At 29.8% G+C, this 23770-nt stretch overlaps 2 protein-coding genes across 3 annotated transcripts; both read right to left on the bottom strand.

Annotated features, from left to right (window-relative positions):
- Positions 1-1718: 1718 nt before the first annotated feature.
- Positions 1719-10766, bottom strand: LOC109800136 (mechanosensitive ion channel protein 2, chloroplastic). 2 transcript variants are annotated; one of them, XM_020360849.3, is made up of 14 exons: positions 10601-10766; positions 9844-9959; positions 9693-9752; positions 8387-8550; positions 6769-6892; positions 6582-6679; positions 6369-6482; positions 6017-6077; positions 5338-5487; positions 5126-5236; positions 4789-4956; positions 4571-4684; positions 3742-3798; positions 1719-2784 (listed from the first exon to the last, which is right to left on the bottom strand). In XM_020360849.3, exons 2-14 carry the CDS (start codon positions 9916-9918, stop codon positions 1924-1926), a joined length of 2157 nt encoding a protein of 718 aa, XP_020216438.1. In that variant the 5' UTR covers positions 9919-9959; positions 10601-10766; the 3' UTR covers positions 1719-1923. The 2 variants fall into 2 exon arrangements, with proteins under 2 accessions (XP_020216438.1, XP_020216437.1); XM_020360848.3 differs by having other exon boundaries at positions 9844-10065.
- A 1414-nt stretch (positions 10767-12180) lies between these two features.
- On the bottom strand, positions 12181-16422 carry LOC109800423 (uncharacterized protein At4g38062). The gene is made up of 2 exons (XM_020361207.3): positions 16006-16422; positions 12181-15338 (listed from the first exon to the last, which is right to left on the bottom strand). Exon 2 carries the CDS (start codon positions 15286-15288, stop codon positions 13000-13002), a length of 2289 nt encoding a protein of 762 aa, XP_020216796.1. The 5' UTR covers positions 15289-15338; positions 16006-16422; the 3' UTR covers positions 12181-12999.
- Between the last annotated feature and the right edge of the window lie 7348 nt (positions 16423-23770).

Genomic DNA, 23770 nt, shown 5'->3' on the forward strand with positions numbered 1-23770 from the left:
TCACGAGTGGTGTTACTATGTTCATGTTGCATGAACCGTGATTTCTTAATCACTCTTCTTGTCTGTGATGGCTATTGTCGGGTCAACGAATTTGGACGTTCCAAAATGGATGAAATGATTTCTTTTTCGTTGGTGGCGAGTGAAATTGTGCCACTTGTTTATGTGGTTCAATTTTCAACTGTTTGTGGATGGGAGCATTTGATGTGAAGCCTTATCTAAAGTGTTCAATTTGGATCTCAATTTTTTCCTACTGGCCAACTCCTATAACAGTTTTTTTAGCAACTTTTTAATTAGTCGATTTGTCCAAGGTATTCAGCCAATTAGTTAAAAAACAAAGCACGAGTAACTTTAAATAGCTATTAATATTATAGACCATAAATGATATTGCGCCACTTAGTCTTGAGGCAGTAACCCTCCCTCAAATTTTTATCTAGTTTTCACTCTTAATCATTTGAATTTCTATGACCAAATCTTCCATTTAATAATATTGCCAAAAATAATTTAATAATGTTGCTTAAAATAATGTAATTATTAATAGTATAAACAAAAGCAGATTTTACGTTATGTAATTATGTAGGAGAAATGGATATTCTTGTAATTATTTATGATTAACTTTATTAACGAACCTTAACATGAATATACGTTCCATTATTTTAAAACTAAATTTTACATTTAATGATATTGTTAAAAATACTTTTTTTTTTCAAGGAATGTGAAAGTATTGTCGATTTTTTATTTCATTTACAAGCTTCGAACTTAAAACATTATTTAAAAGATTTGAATTTAAAACATTGTTGAAATGATTTTAGTTTAGTCGTACATGAACAAATGTAATGGTGATAAAAAAATAACATAATTACGTTAATGGTATAAAAAAAATCAAATTATTTTGTGTAATTATGCTTATTAGAACAACTGTGTATTCTTTGTAATTATGTGTAATTAATTATCTCTATATAAGCCGTGTAATATAAATATTTTGAAATAAATATATTACGTCAATTTTGTTTTATAAAAATAAGGTATCAAATCATCTTGGATTAATATAAAATTTTGTATATAAAATTTTGTATATATGATCTAAGAGTAAAGAACTTCAATTTAACGGTTGAATTTATAAAATTTACATTTAATATAAAATTATTGAGCAGTATAACACTTAGTAAAAGTTACATCGGTGTCGTTTGAACTCTCCTCTCCTCTCTCTCTCTCTCTCTATATATATATATATATATATATATATATATGTAGAAGAGAGTTATAATAACACCGGTGTATTTTTTAATAAATATTACACCACTCAACAACTTTATATTAAATGTGAATTTTGTAAATCTAACTGTTAAATTGAAAATTCTTTACTCTTATAGTATATATATAAAATTTTATATTAATCCAAGATAATTTGATACTTCATTTTTATAAAAATAAAATTGATGTAATATATATATTTCAAAATATATTAAAATATGAATATTTTGATTATCTTCAAGTTGTTCAATCTTAACAAAATTTTATATAAATATAAAATGATATGAACTTTCAATCTAATAGTTGAATTTACAAAATTCACATCTAATATAAAATTATTGAGCAACGTAATACTTAGTAAAAATTATATTAATGTTATTATAACCCTCCTCATATATATATATATATATATATACACACACATGGGATAATTAAGGTGAGAACACAAACAACTAATAATCGAATCATTGAAGAAAACCCTTTTCCATATATTGCAAAAATAATGAAATGATATGACAATACAGCTCGAGTCCTTTGAAAAAGGGGTGTATGACACATGAAGTGATAATATGTACAACTTCCTAGGGTGTGGGTTCAAAGCAGTGTACCACTAGACTTGCAAAATTGAAACTTCAAAGAACTAGTTTAACTCACTGCTAAGAATTAGAACAACTACTTGTCACTTCCATCTGGAGTCTTTGGAGATCCATTTCCACCCTGGAATGCAGCCATTTCTTTTGCTTCTCTTGGTGTTACATTGTCAATCTCCTCATCAATGGGAAGTGTCCTCTTTGATCCCTCCAATGCAACACCAAGTACTATATTCTCTTCAAGAACAGGCCTGGATGCATGAGGCTGTGCAGCAGGTTTCTTTTCCCCTTGCTGTTTTGTTGGCACATTCATATTAAGTCCACCAGTTTTGTCACCGTTGGTAGTTGAGGACACTACATTGTCAGGGTCAATATTTGGCTTTATGTTTCTAGTGGTCTGACCCTTGGATTGTTTGGCATCTATGTCCTTCTGGCCCGAATTATCTACTACCAAACCAGTTAGTTTGGATTTAGAAGAAGATTCTAGCACCTCCATGCTTTCCTTGTTTGAATCTGATTTCAGTGGCTTGTTTTCACCCACTTCAAGATCAGGTTTAGGTGTCACAACAGTCTTAGAGTTTCCATTTGCATCGGAGATAGATGTCACAACTTTGGGATCCACCTCAGTGTCATCTTGAGTTCCTCTAACCATGGTGTCTGTCTTGGTGTCAGGTTTGGTTCGTGTAGCTGTCTTGTTATCTTGATCAACAGCTGCTTTTGCCGATTTTTTCATCTTATCATCTCCATTGATCTTGTACGACGGTTCAATCACTAATAATGGACGGTTAGGTACTGTTCCAGCACCACGACCAAATGTGGAATCTGCAAATGGTATGTTGTCCAAGTCAGCATCACTGTATACTTTCTGCAGGGTACGGACTGGTGTTGCAAGTCGTGCTCGGTGATGGCCGATAACTCTAAGAAGATCCAACAGTATAGCTTCCTATTTTTAAAAATTTTAATGGAAGAAAAATCAGCTAAATCCTTGAACAGTTATACTAAATAGAAAGATTCTATAGAGCAAGAAATAGTTTGAGATATTTATCTCCCAGTTAAATGCACAAGCAGATGGGTATCTAGAACAATATGAACTACTAACCAGAACCGGGATCAATCAGATACATCAGCACAATTGTTTATAGAAAATGCACCAATACTATGTAAAAGGGAAAATGTACATACATACATTCTAAATTGCTAGCATTGGAGAACCAAGCATTAGCCTTGTTGTAAAAGGGAAAACCCATGGAAGGAGTACTCTCACCTTTTCTCAGTTTTAGAGGGTTTACCATCGTGGAAGTTTCTTCCATTTTAATTTTTTCAGCTCTCTCTAAAATCACATTCAGTTTCTAGGTTCATAACAATAGAATTTTAATATTTGGCACAGGTTTTCATTGGGTGTTCAAGATACATTAGATATTTTTAGCCTATCTTTCCAGTAACCATTGAAAGGGGAGAAGGGATAAACATTTTTTCTATAAAATCACAAGCTACCAATATGACTACTGCAGTTCACAACAAACTACTAAAGAATGACTACTGAAATCAGTCATCTCTCATAATATTTGATCTACTGCTGCTGAAATACTACAAACTAAAAACATAGACTTAACAAGATTGAACTTGACATTGAGAAGAGTTGATCGCATGCTGAACATAGTGGCACGTGGAATGGATCTTGACACCTATTATTCATGAGTTTCTATTCAAATCCATTATCAGGAATTCTCATGCTTTTGAAAGAGATTTGCTAGTGAAGTTCTTGTTTTATTTAATTATTGGCATCTATCAATCATATACAACAGAAACAGATCCTTAATTCTCATTTGCAAATTGAGTCATGATTGTGTGAGGGCAGTATCACATGAAGTGGCATATATAAATAAGGAAGTTTTCTTACCTTAACACACAGATACTCTTCAAAATGTGAGGTCTTAACAAAACAAGACACTAGAATCTGTGAAAATCATAGAAAAGAGATGTAATAAATATATAATACTACTAGATATTATATAAATGAAACATGGACAATAGTCTGGTTTGATCATGATTGATGAAAGTTCTAATCTGTTAAATGCATGCATGGAAATCTAATTGAACATGATCGATGCACATGACAAAAGCAGGTGTGTACTGTTCATATGTGTACCATGAGTCCTTTACAGTACTTTTATAAGGTTTAGACACTGATCTATGTAGACTATCAACTTATTTGGTTTAAGTATTCATTAACCTATTTTAAGATTTAGGGATGAAAATGTTTTATCTATCCTATATAGGACAGTGAATACAGATTTAACAAAAACATGCCAAAGTATTTAATCATGATATTTACCATGAAACCTCTGTAAATTAAAATTGATCTAAATATAAATTATAACAGGAGGAACTGATTGCTGCTCTCTTGTAATTTTTCAAATAACTGAATCACAATGTATGAATGTAGTCCAGGGGTCGGGCTTAAAGCATGAGTCATGAGTCGTGACTATATAAAGCACTCGAAGTTAGATCACAGAATACACATGATTTTGTCCTACTGGAACTGAAAGTTAAGTCGATCTACAAGAAACAAAGTACAGAATGATTTTTTCCTAAATAAATTGTTTATGACACAGTGATATACTGTAGCTAACTATTTATAGAAAAGAGGAATAAAGAAGAAAATTGTATTTAAGATCCCTGTAAATTAGCATACAATCATTGATTTGCAAGATTAACTACATACTAACCAAAAGAGCTTGATTTTCAGGATTTATGTTGTCCAAAAACACTCTCCTGTGCAACCTCTGCTGCTCAACTTGAGGATTTTTGGCTAATACTTTTCGCATGTCAGCAACAATGTTCTGCAGAAGCATTAAACCATTTGTCATGTCACAGGGAAAATTATCATAAAATTCTCAAAATTGGTGAAAAACAATTAACTATAAATAAGAAAACTATTTCTTACATTAATCTTATTTACATCCAAATGACTAATGGCTAAATGGGTTTTGATTCGCCAATGTGTTTTTTGACTAAGGTTCCGCACGACATTCACTGTAAATTTGTGGTTTGGAATGTGAACAGCTTCACGATCTTCACCTCTAATAATTGTCGGTGACCACCAGCCAACATGCTGCATAGCATGAAAACATCAATGCCCAAAAGAATCAAGGGTCTCAATCACTACATCATATTTTGTAATTATCTTCTGTTAAGTTATTGCATATAAAAAAAAAAATACAGTACATATTTAATGCAAGTAATTCCCACATTCAAAAGTTACAAGGTGCAGTTCAACACACCTCAACAGTACCAGAAACCTCATATCCTTCAATCTTTGTTTGGATCCATTCATTAACCACAAAAGGTCGAGTTGCATGAATCATCACACTTGAAAGGAAGTTTGTAAATATCTGAACAGATAAAATTTAACGTCAACAAGTGCCACAATATCATTCTGGCCACTAAAATACAAGAGAATTGGGATGGTTAGAAGCAATGATAAGTCCCACACCTCACGGCCAGCGAGGGTCAACAAAACTGTCCCAAGACCTCCTGCAGTAACCCATTTTTGGGTAGAGAAGCCCAGCAACTCCATGAACAATGAAAAGGCAGCAACCCATACTGCTGAATAAACAGCTTTGCCAGCAAATTGGAATCCCATCTAACATAAACAGACAATTTCTTAAGTCATCGAAATTGAATCACACCAAAATCCAGATTTTTACAATTATTATCTTCAATTGGCATTGCCGTTGCCAAGCTACCAGTCTTCCATAAATGATATATCATCTAAATACATACATAGCCATAATGAGTTCTTTTAACCCATGTACATAGAATTAGAAAAGATACAGCCATCATATATTCAAGTGCTCAGTTCTACATGTTTTTCTGTAGATAAAAGTTAATTTAGCAGATTGATAATCTCTACTATGTGTAAAACAAATTGACAGGGAGAAATGTTAAATCCACAAGCTGAAAAATTATATAGCTGGGCAGCTGTAATGGCCAACTAATGTCACTGGCTGACTGATTGAGAAATCAAGTTTCATTAGAGTCATAATAATAGCAATTAATTTATGACAGTCCACAAGAAATAAAATAAATGGAATTGATAATATAAATTTATCATGTTTAAACTTCATACAACTTTAATGCCAGTTGTCTATACAAAAAGAAAAGATACATACATTTCTCGCCTCACTTGCATCAGTACCCTCTGCTAAGAATTTCTGCGCTTGTTGAATTACACTGCACAAGAGTATTGCACTATTAGTTAATAGAAGAAAAACTTAGCAAGCATTATAAATTGGAAACACAAATAAGACTGAAGTACTCAAGCTGGCTATAACAATGATAATCTTGGAAATAATTATAGTTGATTGTCCAACAATAAAGCAGAATAGCAAATAAAAAACTGTGACAATAAATATGTAAGGTATTACAATTTGTCATAATAAAAGAAAACCAGACAATTTATCTCTTAAAAGATGAATAAAAGCCCAAAGAACTTAGGTGCTTAAGTTAAGGAAATAGGCACACCTTGACAGGCAATAGGCAAAGGCCAGTACTGTTGACAATGATCTTACAAAATTCAAAAGCCGTTCCTTAACAACCTGGCCACTTTCTGAAGGTAGAATTAATGGCTCCAATGCTCTGCAATTAATTAACAATTCAGCATGGGAAGAATAGGTACATCTGATAAAGATATAACGTATTCACAATCTGATAAAGTTATTATCATAACAGAGAAACCTGCAAATAAGTATTGCTCCAGTCCATAACAATAATGGCCGAAGGTAAGAAGTTACTATATAGTGAGTGGTACTTTTCTTCCAACTATTATCACTCCTCTGCAATATCAGACTTAGGTATTAATTACATTGAATCAGTTAATACAAGGATGAAAAATAGAATAACTACAAATACAATATAATATAACCTGAAAAAATAATTTCCTTGTCTGAAACAATAATGGACCAACACCCCATATTGCAAAAATGATAATGCCAACTGGAGGAATCAACTTTACTACTATGGGACTATTTTGTAACACATTACAAGACCTGCATAAAAACATATAAGTGTACACTTTAGAATATATGGAAATACCCCAAAATATATAATGCATATTAGTTAATATCAATTAACATTCCATTCTATTTTATCTCTCTCCCTCCCTCTATGTCTAAAATCCCATAATTTCAACGTGCTAAGAGAATGGTACCATTCTCTGTAACCTTTCCCATCATTACTCCATTGTCAAGCTCCCTAAAATTTGTAGTTGTACTTTTAATTTTATGATTTTTCTGTTAAATTAATTGTCTCTTCTGTTCTGTTCTGTCAACTCTCTAGCATCTTTCAACATTTTTGCTCCCTTCCATTATGTTGTTCCTTTTGGCAAGTTCAACTCTCTTCCGGTCAATAGTAATGTTGTGTTCTTCATTCCAGCCAGTTCCTTCCCCATCTAAGCCTTGGCTTGTTCCAAACAGTTTTCTGGCTGTCATGTCCTCCTTCTGGCAGTTTTAAGTTGTTTAATGTATTTTTGCTGTTTCCTTCATTGATTTGTTCAATCAATGTGACATTCCAACATGCCTCAACACTTGTGTATGTCTATGCTGTACATCTTTTTAGTGTTTCAAATTTGTCTGAGTTCTTATCTCCTACACTGTACATCTTTTTAGTCTTTGCCCACTGTCACTGATCCAGTGATCCCTCAACATCGTGTCATCATTCTAGCAAGTTTAGACCTTTGTTTGTCTATTTGTGACTTTCCCAACATTCTTTATCAGAGTTTGGTTTGTTTTCTCTCTCTTCTTATTGACCAATGACCTTCCTACTCATTTACCTTTTGGGGTTTAAAACGTGAAAAGTGATATTAGAGACATCAGTTTGGCCCCACAGTTTTTCCCAGAGATATGAGCCTAACTAACCACACAACTTCCTAAAGACATCAATCTACTCTTGTGGCTTTCCTAGAGATACGAGTTTAGCCCTGCGGCTTTCCTAGAAAAAAATAATCTGATCTTATGGCTTTACCAGAAGTATCAGTTGGCCCCATGATAGTTCCAAAGAATCTATCAGTCCCTTCATTCCAGAATCACTACTTAATTTGTCTGATTTCTTTTTATTTAAAGGGTTTATTTGTAACAAGCTTAAAGATTAGTAGGCTTTAGCTTGAGGGAGAGTGTTTGAATATATGGAAATATACAAAAATAATAAAATATCTCATCATATCATAGATTATCTGAGATTAATTTCCATATTTCCTCATTATTTCTTAGGATTGATTACCATATTTCCTTATCATGATTTTTTCCCTTAATTAGCTAGGATCATGATTAGCATAAATAAGGTTTAGTACTCTTTGTTTTATCATGAACATATCAAACACAGCAATACATTGTATTACATCTCAGTTAATATCAATTATGATTTCATTCTCTTTTATCTCTCTTCCCCCTTCTATATCTAAAACACCAAAATTTTAACATAAACCAACAAAAAACATGTAGATTGCTTAAATTTGTACTTATTGGCAGTAAAAACACAAAATTTACCTTGCCAACACTGTAGCAACCACTTTAACCGCAGGAAGTTCATTGGGTTGGCCTGGCACTAAAAAACAATGACACTTAAAAGTGCGGGATTTGGAAGATAATGTATGTGTTGGCCTGTTTATAAGACGAAGATGTTGAAAACACCTGGACTCCTGTTTTATGAACTGCAATAGAAGATTGGCTTACAATATATTCTAACAAAAAGAAAATGATTGCAATTTCTTAATTTTGAAAAGATGTTATAAGGTAATCCTTAGTATTACAAAGTAAACATTCAATCATCAATGAATCCAGGCACAAGAGGAACACCTTAATAATATTGCCTGACAATATTGAAGAAACTGGTAGAATGCTAATGAATAAGAGCCGGTTTAGATAAGCTTCTCAACATTTATAAGAGATGAAAAAAAATTAAAATGAATCAAATTTCTCATATAAGTTGAAATTAACTTGTGTAACTCAACTTTTTCAAAAGCTCTCTCATCTAACTTCTTTATAAGCACCTGCAAACTTAACAAAGCTTGATATTCTTTACCTGAAAAAGGCCTTAAGAATAGGACTTTAGTATTGAAAAGCTCTCAAAAACCAGAAGCTAATCCAAACTAGACTCAAGTCATTTGTTGAAGTAAAAAGAAAACCCAAGATTTTAGGCTACACCAAAAAACCTTGCTGTTAGGGGTATTATAGATCCTCAACAACAACAAAAACCTTGTGCCACTAAGTGAGGTCGGCTACATGGATGATACAGCCTCATTGGGCTTGATTAAAGGCCAATGCTTAAAGATTGTTCACCATAAGATCCCTCTTAGTCTCAACAACTTCCTTCAATGTTCCTTTTGGTCCACATTTCCCCCTTTCACAGGACTTAAAATCATTGTAATCTACTTTCCCCATGGTACTTCTAGTGACCTTCTCTATGTGTCCAAATCACCTAAATGTTTTTCTGTCATTTTATCCTCAATTGGTGTCACAGTGATATCTCCTTGTATACAATCATTTATATCCTATCCAATCTTGTGTGGCCACACATCCATTGTAACATTCTCATTTTACTATTCTGACTGTTTTCTCTTATTATAGATCAAAACTAAAAAAGGATTTCCAAAGACAAAAGCATAATAAATGACAAGAAATTGCTTAGAACCAAAACTCAACAATACCAAAAAGTCTATAATTTAAAGAAAAAAACACAGAACTGTGTCAGCTAAAGTTTTACAACATTGCCATGAAAATACTTTGGCACACCAATTAAAGAATGAGTTAGCAGCAAGCAAGAAGACAATATCACTATATTTTAAGAACATACCGAAATCGGACATGAAGGACCTGTACTAAATAAATGCAACTTGCTACGTCCTGTTGCCCTCTGTAAATCATTAAGTGATATGAAAGTGAGAAATAATGAAAAATTAACAAACTTTGCACAAAAAATACAGAACTATAGAGAATTTCTGTACCGAATTTTTATTGCAGCCCAGGTTCCTGCAAAGTACCAATCCATGGGACAACTGCAGGGAACCAGGAAGAGCCATTACTGTATCGAAATGGATATCCAAGAAGGTCTCACTAGCAGCTGAAAAATGTAAAAGTATAGTATTTCAGGCTTTTGACACAATTCAACACCTTTTGGGCCGATCAAGTGATGCTGATAGACTTTAATAATCTTTAAACTGAGCTACCTGCAGTTAAACTGGTATTAGTTGTATGATCATCAAAAGGTAAAGAATATCCACTATGTACCTACTTCTAAAAATGAATTCTAGCAAAGCTCCAGAATGGCTGAAACTAGCTCTCCATGGAAGGCATCACAAAAAATAGAATAGAGACCAACATCTCTAATCATCTCTAACATCTGGGGAGGTTTAAGTGCACAAGTTTGGGACAGCTTAAATCATTTCCCTTGCACCATCATCTAACCTAGCATTAAAACCCCTAACACGTTGAAATTTAAAGTCATCTCTGAATCCTAAACCTCCAACTAGAACTGTTTCATCACCATAAAACTAAAATTAACCCCCAAAAAAACCCTTTCATAAAAATAGCCTGAATTTGGTGCTCGCATCAAAATTTTGAGAAACAATAATTGAGACTTGGGAGGGGTGGTGATTAAACAAATAAAACAGTGCAAATTGGGAAATTAAGATATACGCATAAAAATAAAAAAAAAATAATAATAAAAAACTTGAAATGAAATTTAGAAAATGGGTTGCCTACCTCAGAAGGAGAAGCTTCTTTCTCTCAAAGCCTCCGTCACCAATGGTTTTTTGTCAGACCGCTCTTACGAGGCGCAAGGCAAAGGAACAGAACATAGAAACACGCTCATTTTTTTTTTTTTTGTTTTTATTTAAAAGAAAAAAAGAACATTGAAGTTTGATTTGTGTGAATGGGTCGCCTTCGCATATGTGCACCAGAAATTGGGATGTTGTCATGTCAGCCACGGTTTTCATTTCCACGTGTCCTATGCGCTGCATCCGCACACCACTGCACATTTTTTTGGCTACCTTATTCGGATAAAATTAACAATAGGATGAAATTCAAAATAGGTAATGCTCTAGGATAAATATTTATTCATAATATATTAAAATTATATATTTATTTAAATCTTTTTAAATGAAAAGCATGTTGATTTAAATAAATTTTAAAGTTTACAAGTTTATTAAAAAATAAATTTATGTCCTAATTAGAAATTTTATTATACGATATAATTTTAAATAACTTATTGGGTTTGTTTTTTCTTTTAAAAAAAAAAAAGTTATTATAAAGGCATTTTTAAAAATAAAATAAGCAATTTTTAATTTATTAATGTGTTTATCTAATTATTTTAAAAAAAAATAAGCAGTTTGTTTCTTAAAAAACAATAACTCCTATTTATTTTTTAAAGAATCATTTTTCTTAAAAATATTTATTTAAAAACATTTCTTTTTATGTTTAATCAAACAAATTTATTATCTGAAATATCTTAAAAATATGTTTATATGATATAAATAAGTGATATTATAAATAAGTCATATTTATTCTTATAAAATTTAACACATTTTCATTCAAATTATCATCCTATTAAAATTAAATTACCAAGTGTCCTACAACAGTCAGTCAAGTAATGTTTAAATATTCGATCAAATTTTATTCCCACAAATATTTTGCTATAGAGAGAACTTTGTAAACGTTGTTACTATTCATCATTATCATTAAAAGACCTTAAAATACATTTAATAATTAATTAATAAATAAACAGTAACGATTCCTTAACATTTAATACATTAATAAATGCATAGTAATGTATCTTAGTTAAGCCTTCTAATCCGTTCGTTAGGTATTTTTTTCTCATCTCATTTTACATTATCATGAATCATCCAACTATCTTTAACTTAGTGCCAAAATTTGTATTTGTAGATATTACATGCTGATAGGAAGGATCGAGAGAACAATAGAGGAAGTAATTGTCTTTTTAGAGGACCACATTGGTGGATACCCATTTTTCCGAAGGTACAAAATTATTACAAATTAGATTAGATTCTAAAACGTGTGTAGGTTAAAACAAAGTTTTATAATCAGTTCATATCTTTAAAAACAATTTATATCAGGTAAACAAGTGAAGCTCACATCATGTATTTCTAATCATGACCAAGTCAAAAATATGTTCAATCTTATTTCCATTCAAATATAATTTATCTTTTCTCTAATTGGTGTTTCATGTAACAAAGATTTATGTTAAAATTTAGTATAGATTGTTAAATTTTAATTTTAATTTTAATTAAAACAGTACTAAAAGTATTTATTTTGTTAAAATCATAACTTTTATTTTTATTAATAGATTAAATTAATCTTTTAGTTCTTGAATTTATTTAATTTGATTCTCTATTATTAAAAGATTCAATTTAATAGTGTAGTACAATTGAGACTATGTTACTCACATGATACAATAAGAAACATTTTATATTTGATCTCTTCTATGTGTATAAATCTCTCGAACTAGTGATAATCATAAATATTGCAAACGATATTAGTTTCTATTCTAATGAACTGGAATATCTGTGACCGAATAAAAAAAATGCACAATTTTATTTTCTTAATATAACTAATTACCATTTCTCATTCATTTATAATAAGTGAATAAAATTTAAAAATAACTAATTCAAACAAGGACATAACTACAACATAATAATTAATGTTACATGAAACTTTTTTAAAAACACTTAAATAAGAATAAGAATTTTCTTTCAACAGGAAGTATAAAAATGGATTTTGTAAGTTTTGAAATTATAATGAACTTCTTAGCGGAGAGTTTAAAACATTGATTTGAAGTTAAAAATTACAAAAATATTTTGCATACTGTGAAATTTTATGAGAAAGCAGAAGGTTTAAAAGCCGGTGAAAATATACATTGTAAGCTTATGGAAGATCACTCATGAGGATAAATATTGGCTTATAGAAAATAACTAGGTGTAATTTATGGAACCAGTGCATTGAAACCCAACTAAAAGAATACAAGGTAAAACAAATGAAATTCATATATAATCTAGAAATTTTCGTGCTTCAAGCTGAAAGACATTTTTGCTAAAAATCTAAGAGATGCACATCTCATTCCTCTATCAAATCTTTTCCTATTGCAACTAACTGTTGAGCTCCTTAAATGGAGACCTTATATCAGAAAAGGTTTCATGTTTCTTTATCCCTGTGGGAGAATGCATTATCATATTATTTTTTACAAGCAAATCATCATCCTCGTTAAAATTCGTTTCTAGACAATCATTCTCAAAACACTGCACTATGCTTTTCAACCTATCCATTAGTTGAGTGTCTGCAGTAGTGCACTCACACATTTTATCGCCCAATCCTAGAACAGAACCTAACAAGTTCTGCCTTTCTGATGACAATCTTGTAGCATTTTCGAGCAAACTTCTATTCTGTGTCTTGAGATTTTGAAGAAAAACTTCTGAGCCTCTTAACTTGTTCTCCATTTGATCAATCACCTCCTTTACTTTTAATTGTTTTGCATCCATTTCCTCTTCAACATCCAATGCAAGCTGCTCTGTTTGCCTCCAATTTTCCTCCTGAAAATTTAAATTCTGCTCCATGTCATGAATATCATCCTCAAGTTCCACTATCATCAACTTTTTCTCTTCAATTTCAAGTGCAGCTAGAATCTCAGCTGCTGTGATCTTATCACAAGCTTCTTTGACATGAATAATTTCAGCCTGTTTCTCAGCAAGCTGTGAAGAAATGGAGGTCAAGAAGCCAGTGAACTTCTGTTCAATTGAAGTCACCTGCTGCATGAGTTCATCTGTTCTCATATTCTTTCCCTTCATATTCTGGATAGAATTCTCTTTCTCCTCTTTCTCAAGATCATTGGTTCTTTCCATATTGCTTTTTTCAATCATAGCACTTCCAAATTCTCTTTTAAATGATTCTTGTTCAAGCCTAAAAATCTCTCTTTGAAACTCTTCTAAAATCTTTTCCTTCTCCTCAATTATCCGGAGATATCTCATTTCAGCACTTTCAGAGGACTTAGCTGTTTCCCCACTTGCTGGAACAGAAGCTTCGGTTTCCTTTATTTTTGGTTCTTGTTCAAATAGGAAAACATGTTGCTGCAGACAATGTATTATATTCTCTTTATCTTCCAGCTTATAAACCAAGCTATCTTTCTCTTGCTTGAGGCTTTCACTAAAATCTACTTGTGCAAGTAGTGAATTTTCCAGTTCTTTACGCATGGCAAGATTTTCTTCAAGATCACTCCTCAAACGTTCAACAAATGACTTCCATATTCGCAATTCAAGCTCCATTTCACTTCTTTCACATATTCTCTCATCCAATTCAATGTTTGCCCTGTCTAAAGCATCATAAACTTCCTTAAGTTGTTCTTTTAAACCTTCCATATGTAAATCCTTCTCTTTGAGGAGTTGACATTTAGTTGACTCTTCTAGCATTTCCTTGTGCCTATCATGTTCATTGTGTGGCGAATGCTGCAGTTTATTGGCGATTATGGACTCAACCTGCCTCATCAAACATGCTGCCTTTTCACCCTCTTCATTAATATCTTTCTGGGCACCGATCAAAACAGCATCTTTCAACTCCAACTGCTTCATGAGTTGAAAACACTTTTCTTCCTTCTCTTTGTTCAAATTTGAGACTTGGTCTTCCAGACGCTTTCTCAGGCTTTCTTCATTAGCAAGGGCTTGGTTGCAGATCTGTAACTGGTGTCGCAGATCATGTGATTTTCTTATATAATAGTCTAACAAGGACTGCAGTGAGGAAATCTCATCAAGCAATGAAGATTTTTCCAACTCCCACTCCTCCTTACTTGCCTTAAACAGGTCTAAAAGTTTTCCATGCGCCTCTTCCAGATGTTTAATCTGTCCCTTCTTCCATTTTAATTGTTCTTCCACCTTCATGTTTTCCTCCTCTAACTTCTGGAACATGTCATATGTTTCTCCTAGTTCTTTTGATGCTTCAACTTTTTTCACTTTTTCCATACACTTGTTTGAAACTGAAAGGGAACCTTTCAGGCTTTCGATCTCTTGTCTGTACTCATGCATCTGCTGTTCTTGGTCCAGCACTTTCTCATTTGCCTCCTCCAATGCCAATACAAACCCTCTTTTTTCATCTTCCCATTTTCTAAACTTCTCATCACCAACTGCACCAAGTTCATCATTTGCAGCACTGAGATGTTTGATGATGGACTCTTTATCTTCATTTATCTGCTCAGCATCATTGATTTCATCTGCCTTTTGAAGAAATTCTTGATTCAGCTTCTCAACTTTCAAAATAGCTTTCTGTATCTTATTGGCCTGTGCATTATAGGATTTCTTCAAGTTCTGAATTGAATTTGTCTTGTCTCTTAATTCTGCCCTGAGTTTCTCAATTTCAGCTTTAGCTTTTTCCACTTCTTCATAAACATCCATTGGTTGGTATTTTACTCATATGACATTCAAAAAACCTATTTGCAGCAGCACTGAATACCGAAAAAAACAAGAAAAGATACATGACAATAAAGAAAGTACCGAGACAACGGAAAAACATTCCACTTTGCAGATAAAGAGAATTTGGAGTAGGAACACAAGTTGATATTTCAGTTGACGTAGGTTATTTTTTCCTTTAGATCACGTTAACGTAAAATATTGGGGGTTATAAAACATAATTTGAACTTGAGGAACATATTACTCAGTTTTGATCATTCGAGAGTACTAGAAAACTACATATGATCAATCATAGGAGTCAAATGAACACAATCCCTATGTTTATCAAAAAGCATTACGATATCATCAATGCTACATACAATTCGTCAATAGAAGCTAATACAATATCAAATCCAATTCCCATTCAGTTTTGATTGATTCAGCCTTAACACAGTGCCAACCTCATTTTCTATTGTTTCCTATATCGAATTTATCTGTTAGATAAATGACATGGTACCCTACCCTCTTAATAGAAACAAAAAATAAGAGGTTTCCTTTTTCAATTAAAATTGATTGATTACATTACATTTTACATGACACTGAACCATATATTGAACATTAAACAATGCTTACAATGCAATAACATGGGCTAACCGTTTGAACATGTTAACGAAACACTTTAAAAAGAAAATACAAATAAAGAAGTGAAACCTAGAAACTGACCTGAGTTTGGAGGAGCAAAGTGTTGGGTGAAAAAGATGAAAGAAAATTGGAATGAAGAGAGAAATGGAAGGTCGTTAATCCATATTACAGTAAGTTTCATAACCATAAATAGACGTAACCGCTTTTTTAATCACAAATGTTTAACTTGAGCTAGCCGTTGGATTGTGTTGGTATAAGTTTCTCCTGGGCTCAGCCCAAAAGTGTCTACTGTTAAGGGCCCAAAATATCTGCATGACCAATTAATGTTGGGCCTTACTTTTCACACACCTTCCTCGCAATTACAGAAGCACAAGCACCCCTTCATCCTTCCTCATTCGTTGCCCACCATTTGTCCTCAACAGAGAAAAGGGTATTAGACATAGAAAAGATAGAATGGGCAACTTTATCATAACAAAGAAGGTCAATGTGCTTGGTATTTTCCACTTACTCGATGAAAATTATTTTTTAATAAAATAGATTAAAAATGTTGAAATTTTAATTTTTTTTTTACAGGAATTGAATATTAAAAGTTAATTGCATCGTAAAATCTATAAATATTAGTTGAACTATTAATAGTTTAATTAGTAATGTCATCCAACAAGTACTATTAAGAATTTTCATATTTGTCTTTATATTTGTGCGGATATATGTTAAGTAGATATTTGCATTTTTTTCCAATATTTACATATACATGTGAATATTTATTTTTTAAAAATAAATAATTTTTAAAATATATTTTAATAATAATTTTTATTATTTTAATAATTTTTTAAAATAATAGTTTAAAAGTCAAAACTTAAATTATTCAAATATATTATATATAATTTTATTAATAAAAAAATTTCAATTTAAAAATCAAATTTAATTGTCAAAGTTCATTTTTATAAGTTTAAGTAAATTTAATATTTAATTATATAATTAAATATTAACAGATATTTACGAGTATAAATACCGTAATACATATATCTTTCCGGTTAATATGCAAGTTTTGAAAATACTCATACTCATTACTTGCATATACCCATTTACAATTTTATTTTTTTTACTTATAATGAATTTTATCTGCAGATATGAATACGGATTTTTTTTTTTTTTTTATATTCCAAGTTTTAATACATTGTATCCATGATATCACTAGACGTGTAAGCAAGACACAAATTGTGAAATAAAATCATAAATCATATTTAATTAATTTATTTAAATTGAAAATTATGTATAAATATTACATTATAAAAATTAGTAGAAAAAAGAGACATGTGCCTAAGTTTTAAAAATTATAAATAAATAAAAGAGATAAGTTAAATGAGTGATTACTTAGAAAAATAATTATTTATTTATTTGTTTTTAATAAATGAGAGTATGTTGGTCCACTAAAAGTGGAGATAAAAAATAATTATTCATTATACATCTTTATTATAATAAGTATAAATAGATTAATGAGATAAAAATATTAGAAAAATATTTTTTTAACTATGCATGTATGCTTTTAAATATCATTAATAATTAAATACATGAAATGAGAAATGTGCTTATAAGATATTAGAGAGGTTGAGACACTTTGTACCTCCAATAATTATATATAAGTAGAATATTAAAAGATTGTGTATAATTATTTAGAAAAATTATAAGATTTTTTTTTATATTAAAAAATAGAATAGTCTATTAAATAGTGGAGACCAAAAGAAATTATATATATATATATATATATATATATATATATATATATATTCTTTATAATAGGTATAGATTCTGATAAAATATAATTAATATTATTTAATGCGTACTCTTTAATAAAGAGTGTTGAATACATACTTTTAAATAATTTTAATTACTTGAAAAATATTAAGTATTTTAAAATATGATAAATATTTTTTTAATAAAAATATATTTTATTTACTTAATTTACACACTTCACGTATAACATTTTCTTTTATTATTTTATACATCAAGTGTGTAAATTAAGTATATTTTTTTTGATAAATTTACAAATATCAATTTATCTTGTGCTTCGTTAAGTTTTTTCTCATGATAATTTCTTCTTCATTAATTCTAAAAATATATATTATTTAACATACTTTATATTTTTAGTTATTTTAAATTTAATTTTACCATACAACACGCTAGTATTATGTAGCGAAATGTGAAAGGTGATACAAGTAACAAAGAGAAAGTGAAAAATATCACAGGTTATTTTTATAAAGTTGGAGAAAGTGTGTACCTTGTTGAACATAATTTCATTGACATTATAAATGTTTTACGTGAGCCTTGTTAACTTCAAAATTCTCTCATCTCTATTTCACTTACACTAAAACAACACTAATTTTTATCATCATCTCTATTTTTACTATTAACGCTGAATTTTATTTTATTTTTACCATTTTTAGCTACCAAACACGGTGCAAGATTGAAAATTCAACATTTGCCTTTTATATCAAATCGATAATTAATAAAACAAAATGATGTAGAAAGTACAATAGGTGGATGATGGTGCCAATACGAAGAAAGCATATATGTGTAGGCACAAGGCACTCATAGCATAGTCCACCCCTTCAAATGCATCCACAGCTACATGTAGCATCTATATGTCTAATTACTATTACATATATAGTTGTCTTGATGTGAGTCATTCACTAACCCAAATTACAATGAAAAGTGACTACCAAAAATTCAAACCAAATCGAATAAAATGAATCCATCTAAATTGATTTGTTTTTAATATAAAAAATAATGGATTTGGTTGAGTTTGATTTTATGAAAAAATTGAATTATATATAAATATATAATGAATAATCGGATTGATCTAAATTATTTTTTTTTTCCATTTTTATAAAAATGAGTCGTTTAATTTAATTTAAACTTTTGAAAAATTCAACCCTTGTGATACACACATGTTTAAATGAATTGAATAGCTGACAAATATAAATAAAGTATTTTTTTTTAAATAGATTAGTTTGATTTTATAAAAAAAAAATATTATATCTATACCTATTATAAAGAGAATATATTTTAATAACTATCCTTTTGATTTTTATTTTTTAGTAAATTTTTATACCCTTGAATGTAAAAAAAAAGAAAGAAAAAAATAATTTTCTTATATCACCTTATAATATTTATCTTTGTGTAATTATTAGAGGTGTCTCTCCCTCTCTAATATAAATATAAAATTAATAAGTAAAATGTATTGAGTTGATTCAAATTAAAAAAAAAATGATTAATTTTTTTAAAAATATCAAATTGATAAGTTTTATAAAAACAGTGGGGTTAATTTATCCATTTTTATAAAAATAATCTGTTTGATTAAAAAAAAAAAATTACGCGCACGCTCACTTTTTCTGACTTTTCTAACTGTTGGTGTGTCCTTCAACTACTACAAAATCTACCATCTATGCTATAGCCATTTCCCCTATATAATATTCTTCATAGAAGATAACTCAGAAGCTTTCTTTTCACATCATCCACATAAATAATTGGAGAGAGAGGCTTACCCTATCTCCTTAATTTACTCAATTCATGGCACATTGTAGTTTATGTACTAATAAACCGGTGAATATATAAGAGGATAGCCGAATAAGACAAGAGCATTTAGCTAGACAATTTAACCAATCTTGTAAGTTGCTCAATGCAAGTTGCAAGCATAGAGAAACCAAAAATATCGTGTTACATAGTACAAAATTCAGTGCTCCAACATTAAAGAAAAAAGCATCATGATGCAAATGAGGCCAGAAATATTCAGTATATTCCTAAAACATCCGCGAGCGACAGGGTCCATGATGACCATCTTCTAATGTCCACCTTCAAATCATTCTATAAACTTCATATCATATCCTATAATTAATTATGGACCCTTTAATCACTGAGGAGAATAGTTTGTTTTGTTTAATCAACAATTTAAATTCTGTAGATCATGAATTGATCAATTCTGTAGATCATACATTCATTATACATAAATTCTTATGAATTCATCCCACCAATGATTGCATTGGTGAACATCACAGGGTTTTTGACAAAACAAACATCTGATTGTGGCTTTGTCTTGACGTTTAATTTTGTATGGCGAAATAACCCATATAGTATTTTAATTGGCAGGATCTTTCAAAAAAATATATATATTCAGCACTATCACAATGCTGAAGCCTAAAGGAACTTACATAGAAAATGAAATAAATTTTTTTAACAGTTTGTTGAAGTAGCAAGGAAATAGAAAAAAGAAAATATCTTGTGTTGTCGTTTGGTGTCTAGGGCACATGGAGTGACCCAGTGGAGAAGGAAAAGGGTTGGCTGTAACTTAATTAACTTGAAGTCAGGCTCAGGTACAAGTGGGTGGATATGTCCCACCATCGATCTTTTTGACACAGAGCAAGTGGCCACAATTTGGTTTTATTTTAACAATTGTACCTTGCATTGCATCCAAATTGACTATGTTAAGTCTTTATGATGACTTGGAAATTGTGGCCATGTAACTTCCTTTTCCTATCCACCAATTAATCAACATTTTCATTAATTATTAGAGTCAGCCAGAATATACATTATTTTAAATTTAATCCTATTATTGTTATTATTTTCAAAACTAAACCTTCTAATAGAGAGAACTTTGTTAATTAAAGATAAGCCATACAACTCAACCGATTTTTATTAGTGGAAAAAGATTAGTATGTTTCTCATAGAAACCATAATATGATTTAGGTTAAATACCTATTTTGGTCCTTTATAATTTTTTTTTTTTAATATAGTTCTATTTTTATTTTTGGTCTCAATTTGATCCCAAACTAATTAATTGGTTTCAATTTAGTCCCAAATTAATTAATTGATTTCAATGTGGGACTTTTTGTCCAAATTATTTAAACGGAGTTAACTTTTGGGCACGTAGATGCATACGTGGATGCCACGTGGATCACAATTTTTTAAAACACTTGGACCCAGAACGGCCCGTTCTGAAACCGGAACGGGCCGTTCTGGTTGCACTTTTGGTGTGTTAATTTTGCATCCGGAACGACCCGTTCCAGGTGCAAAATTAAATCAATATTTTATATATAAAATATTAATAATTTTATAAAATATATATTATTAATTATATTTTAATTATGTTGTTATATTATATCTAATAAAATAAATATATTAATATTTTTTTATATTTTATTATATTATGTTTATCTTATTAATTTTTATCATTTTATTCCTCTAATTTTAAATAAGTTGCAAAAAATTATAAAGTGATACTTAAATATTTCTTCAAACAGAAAAAGAAAAAGAAAAATTATTACTCTATTTGTAAGATAATTGTATTTTATAAAAATAAGTAATTTTAAAATTTTTACTATAAAAAAATATTTTTCAAAATTATTATATTTTTTAATAAAATTAATAAAGAATATTGGTTTATTGTATTTTTTATCCCTCAAGTATTATAATTGTGCAATTTTGATCCACAAGATTTTAATTGGGTAATTTTAGTCCTTTAAGAATTGCAATTCGCGATTTTGGTCCTTTAATTTTTAATTGAACAATTTTAGTTCATCGAATATCATAATAGTACGATTTTAGTTTCTCCCATTAAAAATTAATAATAAATATATATCATTTGATACATTAAAAAAAATTATAATATACGGTAATTTAAATAAGCAAACAATTATATAGTTTTAAAACATTATATATATATATATATTAAAATTTTAAAATTATTAAATTTTTAATGAGAAAGACTAAAATTACACAACTAAAATCTTTTAAGGACTGAAATTACTCAATTAAAATCTTAGGGATCAAAATTGCATAATTATAATACTTGAGCGATCAAAAACACAATTAAGCAAAGAATATTCTATTCTCAGTTTTGGAACGGCCTGTTCTGCTGCACTGGTGGTGTGTTAATTTTCGCATCTGGAATGTCCTGTTTCAGTTGTAAAATTAACACACGAAAAGTGCAACCAGAACGACCCGTTCTGGGTCCAGGTATTTTCAAAAAAAATGTCATCCACGTGACATCCACGTATGCATCTACGTGCCCAAAAGTTAACTCCGTTTAAATAATTTAGACGGAAGTCCCACATTGAAACTAATTAATTAATTTGAGACTAAAATGAAACCAATTAATTAATTTAGGATCAAATTGAGACAAAAAATAAAAGTAGAATTATATTAAAACAAAAAAAATTATAAAAGACCAAAATATAGTTTTAGCCTATGAATTATTTGTAACCGAATGGTATACTTTTTTCCTATGAAACCTGAAAGCAACCACAATATGCTATCACAAAAAGTTTGATTTTGCTTTTCCCAAAGAGTGATCGTCATGATTAAGTTCATTTGATAAGGTTGTTCCTTTTCTATTCAATCAACTCCTTGGTTGTAGATGTTATACAATATGTGCATTATTGTCAAATTTCCAACTTATACTGGTCCCATGTCAGTCTTTAATTATTTTTTGAATTTGCTTGTTCGATCGATTGGATATGGCTCTAAAATAATAAAATTAGAAAGTGAATTGCAGCGTAAGATTCTTGGTGCGTTTAGTCAAGGCTTTCTCAATATAATTTTATTATTAGTGCTAAACCAAAGCTCACATTCCCCACTACCAAAAATGCTAGAACGAAAATATCCAATAGGACCTTTAACTTTAAAGCTCAGCCTGAATTATTTTAATATTTTATTGATTGATATCTCATTCTTTTTTTTCCAATTTCAGATTGTATAAATTCCCAGTTAACCATTCACAAACAAAACTGCGAATAATTACATTCAATGTTAATATAAAAAAATATTGAAAATAAACTTTGATCATTAGCATCTGTTTCAATTTAAAAGAATATGAATTATCAGTATGTAAAATCTTACCTTGTCAACTATTGAAATGATTTTTGAGACAACTATTTTTAAAGTTAACATATATGATGATTTGTGATCGAATAGTACTACATCTTTTTTTATATATGAATTAAATAAATATATTTCAAAGAAAGTGTTAGATAAAATGTTAATATTCTTTGTAACTAACATGTCATATAAACGATAATTTATAAAACTTAGAAAGTCAAAGTATAGTCATTCAACCCAAGTCAAAGTTTAGTCATTTAACCCTAGTTAAATATATAATGGATGAATATTTTTAACATATAAACTATATTTTAGATTTATTATATAAATTTATATTAAGATACAACTTTTTTTAGTTATTAAAATATCTTTAAAATATTGATATTTAATTTTTAAATAAAAATGTGAAAAAGAAGTGAACAAAATTTTCTAAAGATATTATTATTAAAAAAATAACTTTTATAAATATTATTGTTAAATAAAATGTAGCTCCTAGAAACATTCATGTTAAAAATTCCTCCAAATATATCATCTTATGTTATAATTTTTTTTTAATTTATAAGATAGTTAATATATAAAATAGTTATTGTATATTCATAACACTATAGCAATGTCACTCTTTTGTGCTATCATCATCTATCACTACTACTTTTATTATGTTTTATTTTTTGAAACATGATATTTCACTCCCAAGAAACTCATGCATCGATGTAAATTCATTTTTGTATAATATGCAATCATTATGACATGTATGAATTTTCTTGTACTCCATATTTCCCAGACACAAAAATATTCTTTATCTCATAGTCAATTAATGTGTTATCATCTAGAAATATCTCCTTCAACAACTTCAACTATTAAGTGAAACTTTAATTTATCCACTCATTTATTACTTTTATATTAATTGAACAATCTTAACACCACTAACAATCATGTAAAATTAGTGCAACTCGGATACAAAAGATGCTATACA

Source organism: Cajanus cajan, chromosome 11 (assembly GCF_000230855.2).
Source record: "Cajanus cajan strain Asha chromosome 11, NIPB_CcT2T_4, whole genome shotgun sequence".
NCBI lineage: Eukaryota > Viridiplantae > Streptophyta > Magnoliopsida > Fabales > Fabaceae > Cajanus > Cajanus cajan.

Bases quoted from the DNA above. Each gene is read 5' to 3' on its own strand.
- LOC109800136 (XM_020360849.3), bottom strand. From the start codon at position 9,918: ATGGCTCTTCCTGGTTCCCTGCAGTTGTCCCATGGATTGGTACTTTGC. The intron at 6,893-8,386 runs GTAAATTTTGTG...GTTTTTATGCAG, and splicing joins GTTGCTACAGTGTTGGCAAG to GTCTTGTAATGTGTTACAAA. The intron at 6,078-6,368 runs GTGTGCCTATTT...ACTCTTGTGCAG, and splicing joins TTTGCCTATTGCCTGTCAAG to TGTAATTCAACAAGCGCAGA.
- LOC109800423 (XM_020361207.3), bottom strand. From the start codon at position 15,288: ATGGATGTTTATGAAGAAGTGGAAAAAGCTAAAGCTGAAATTGAGAAA.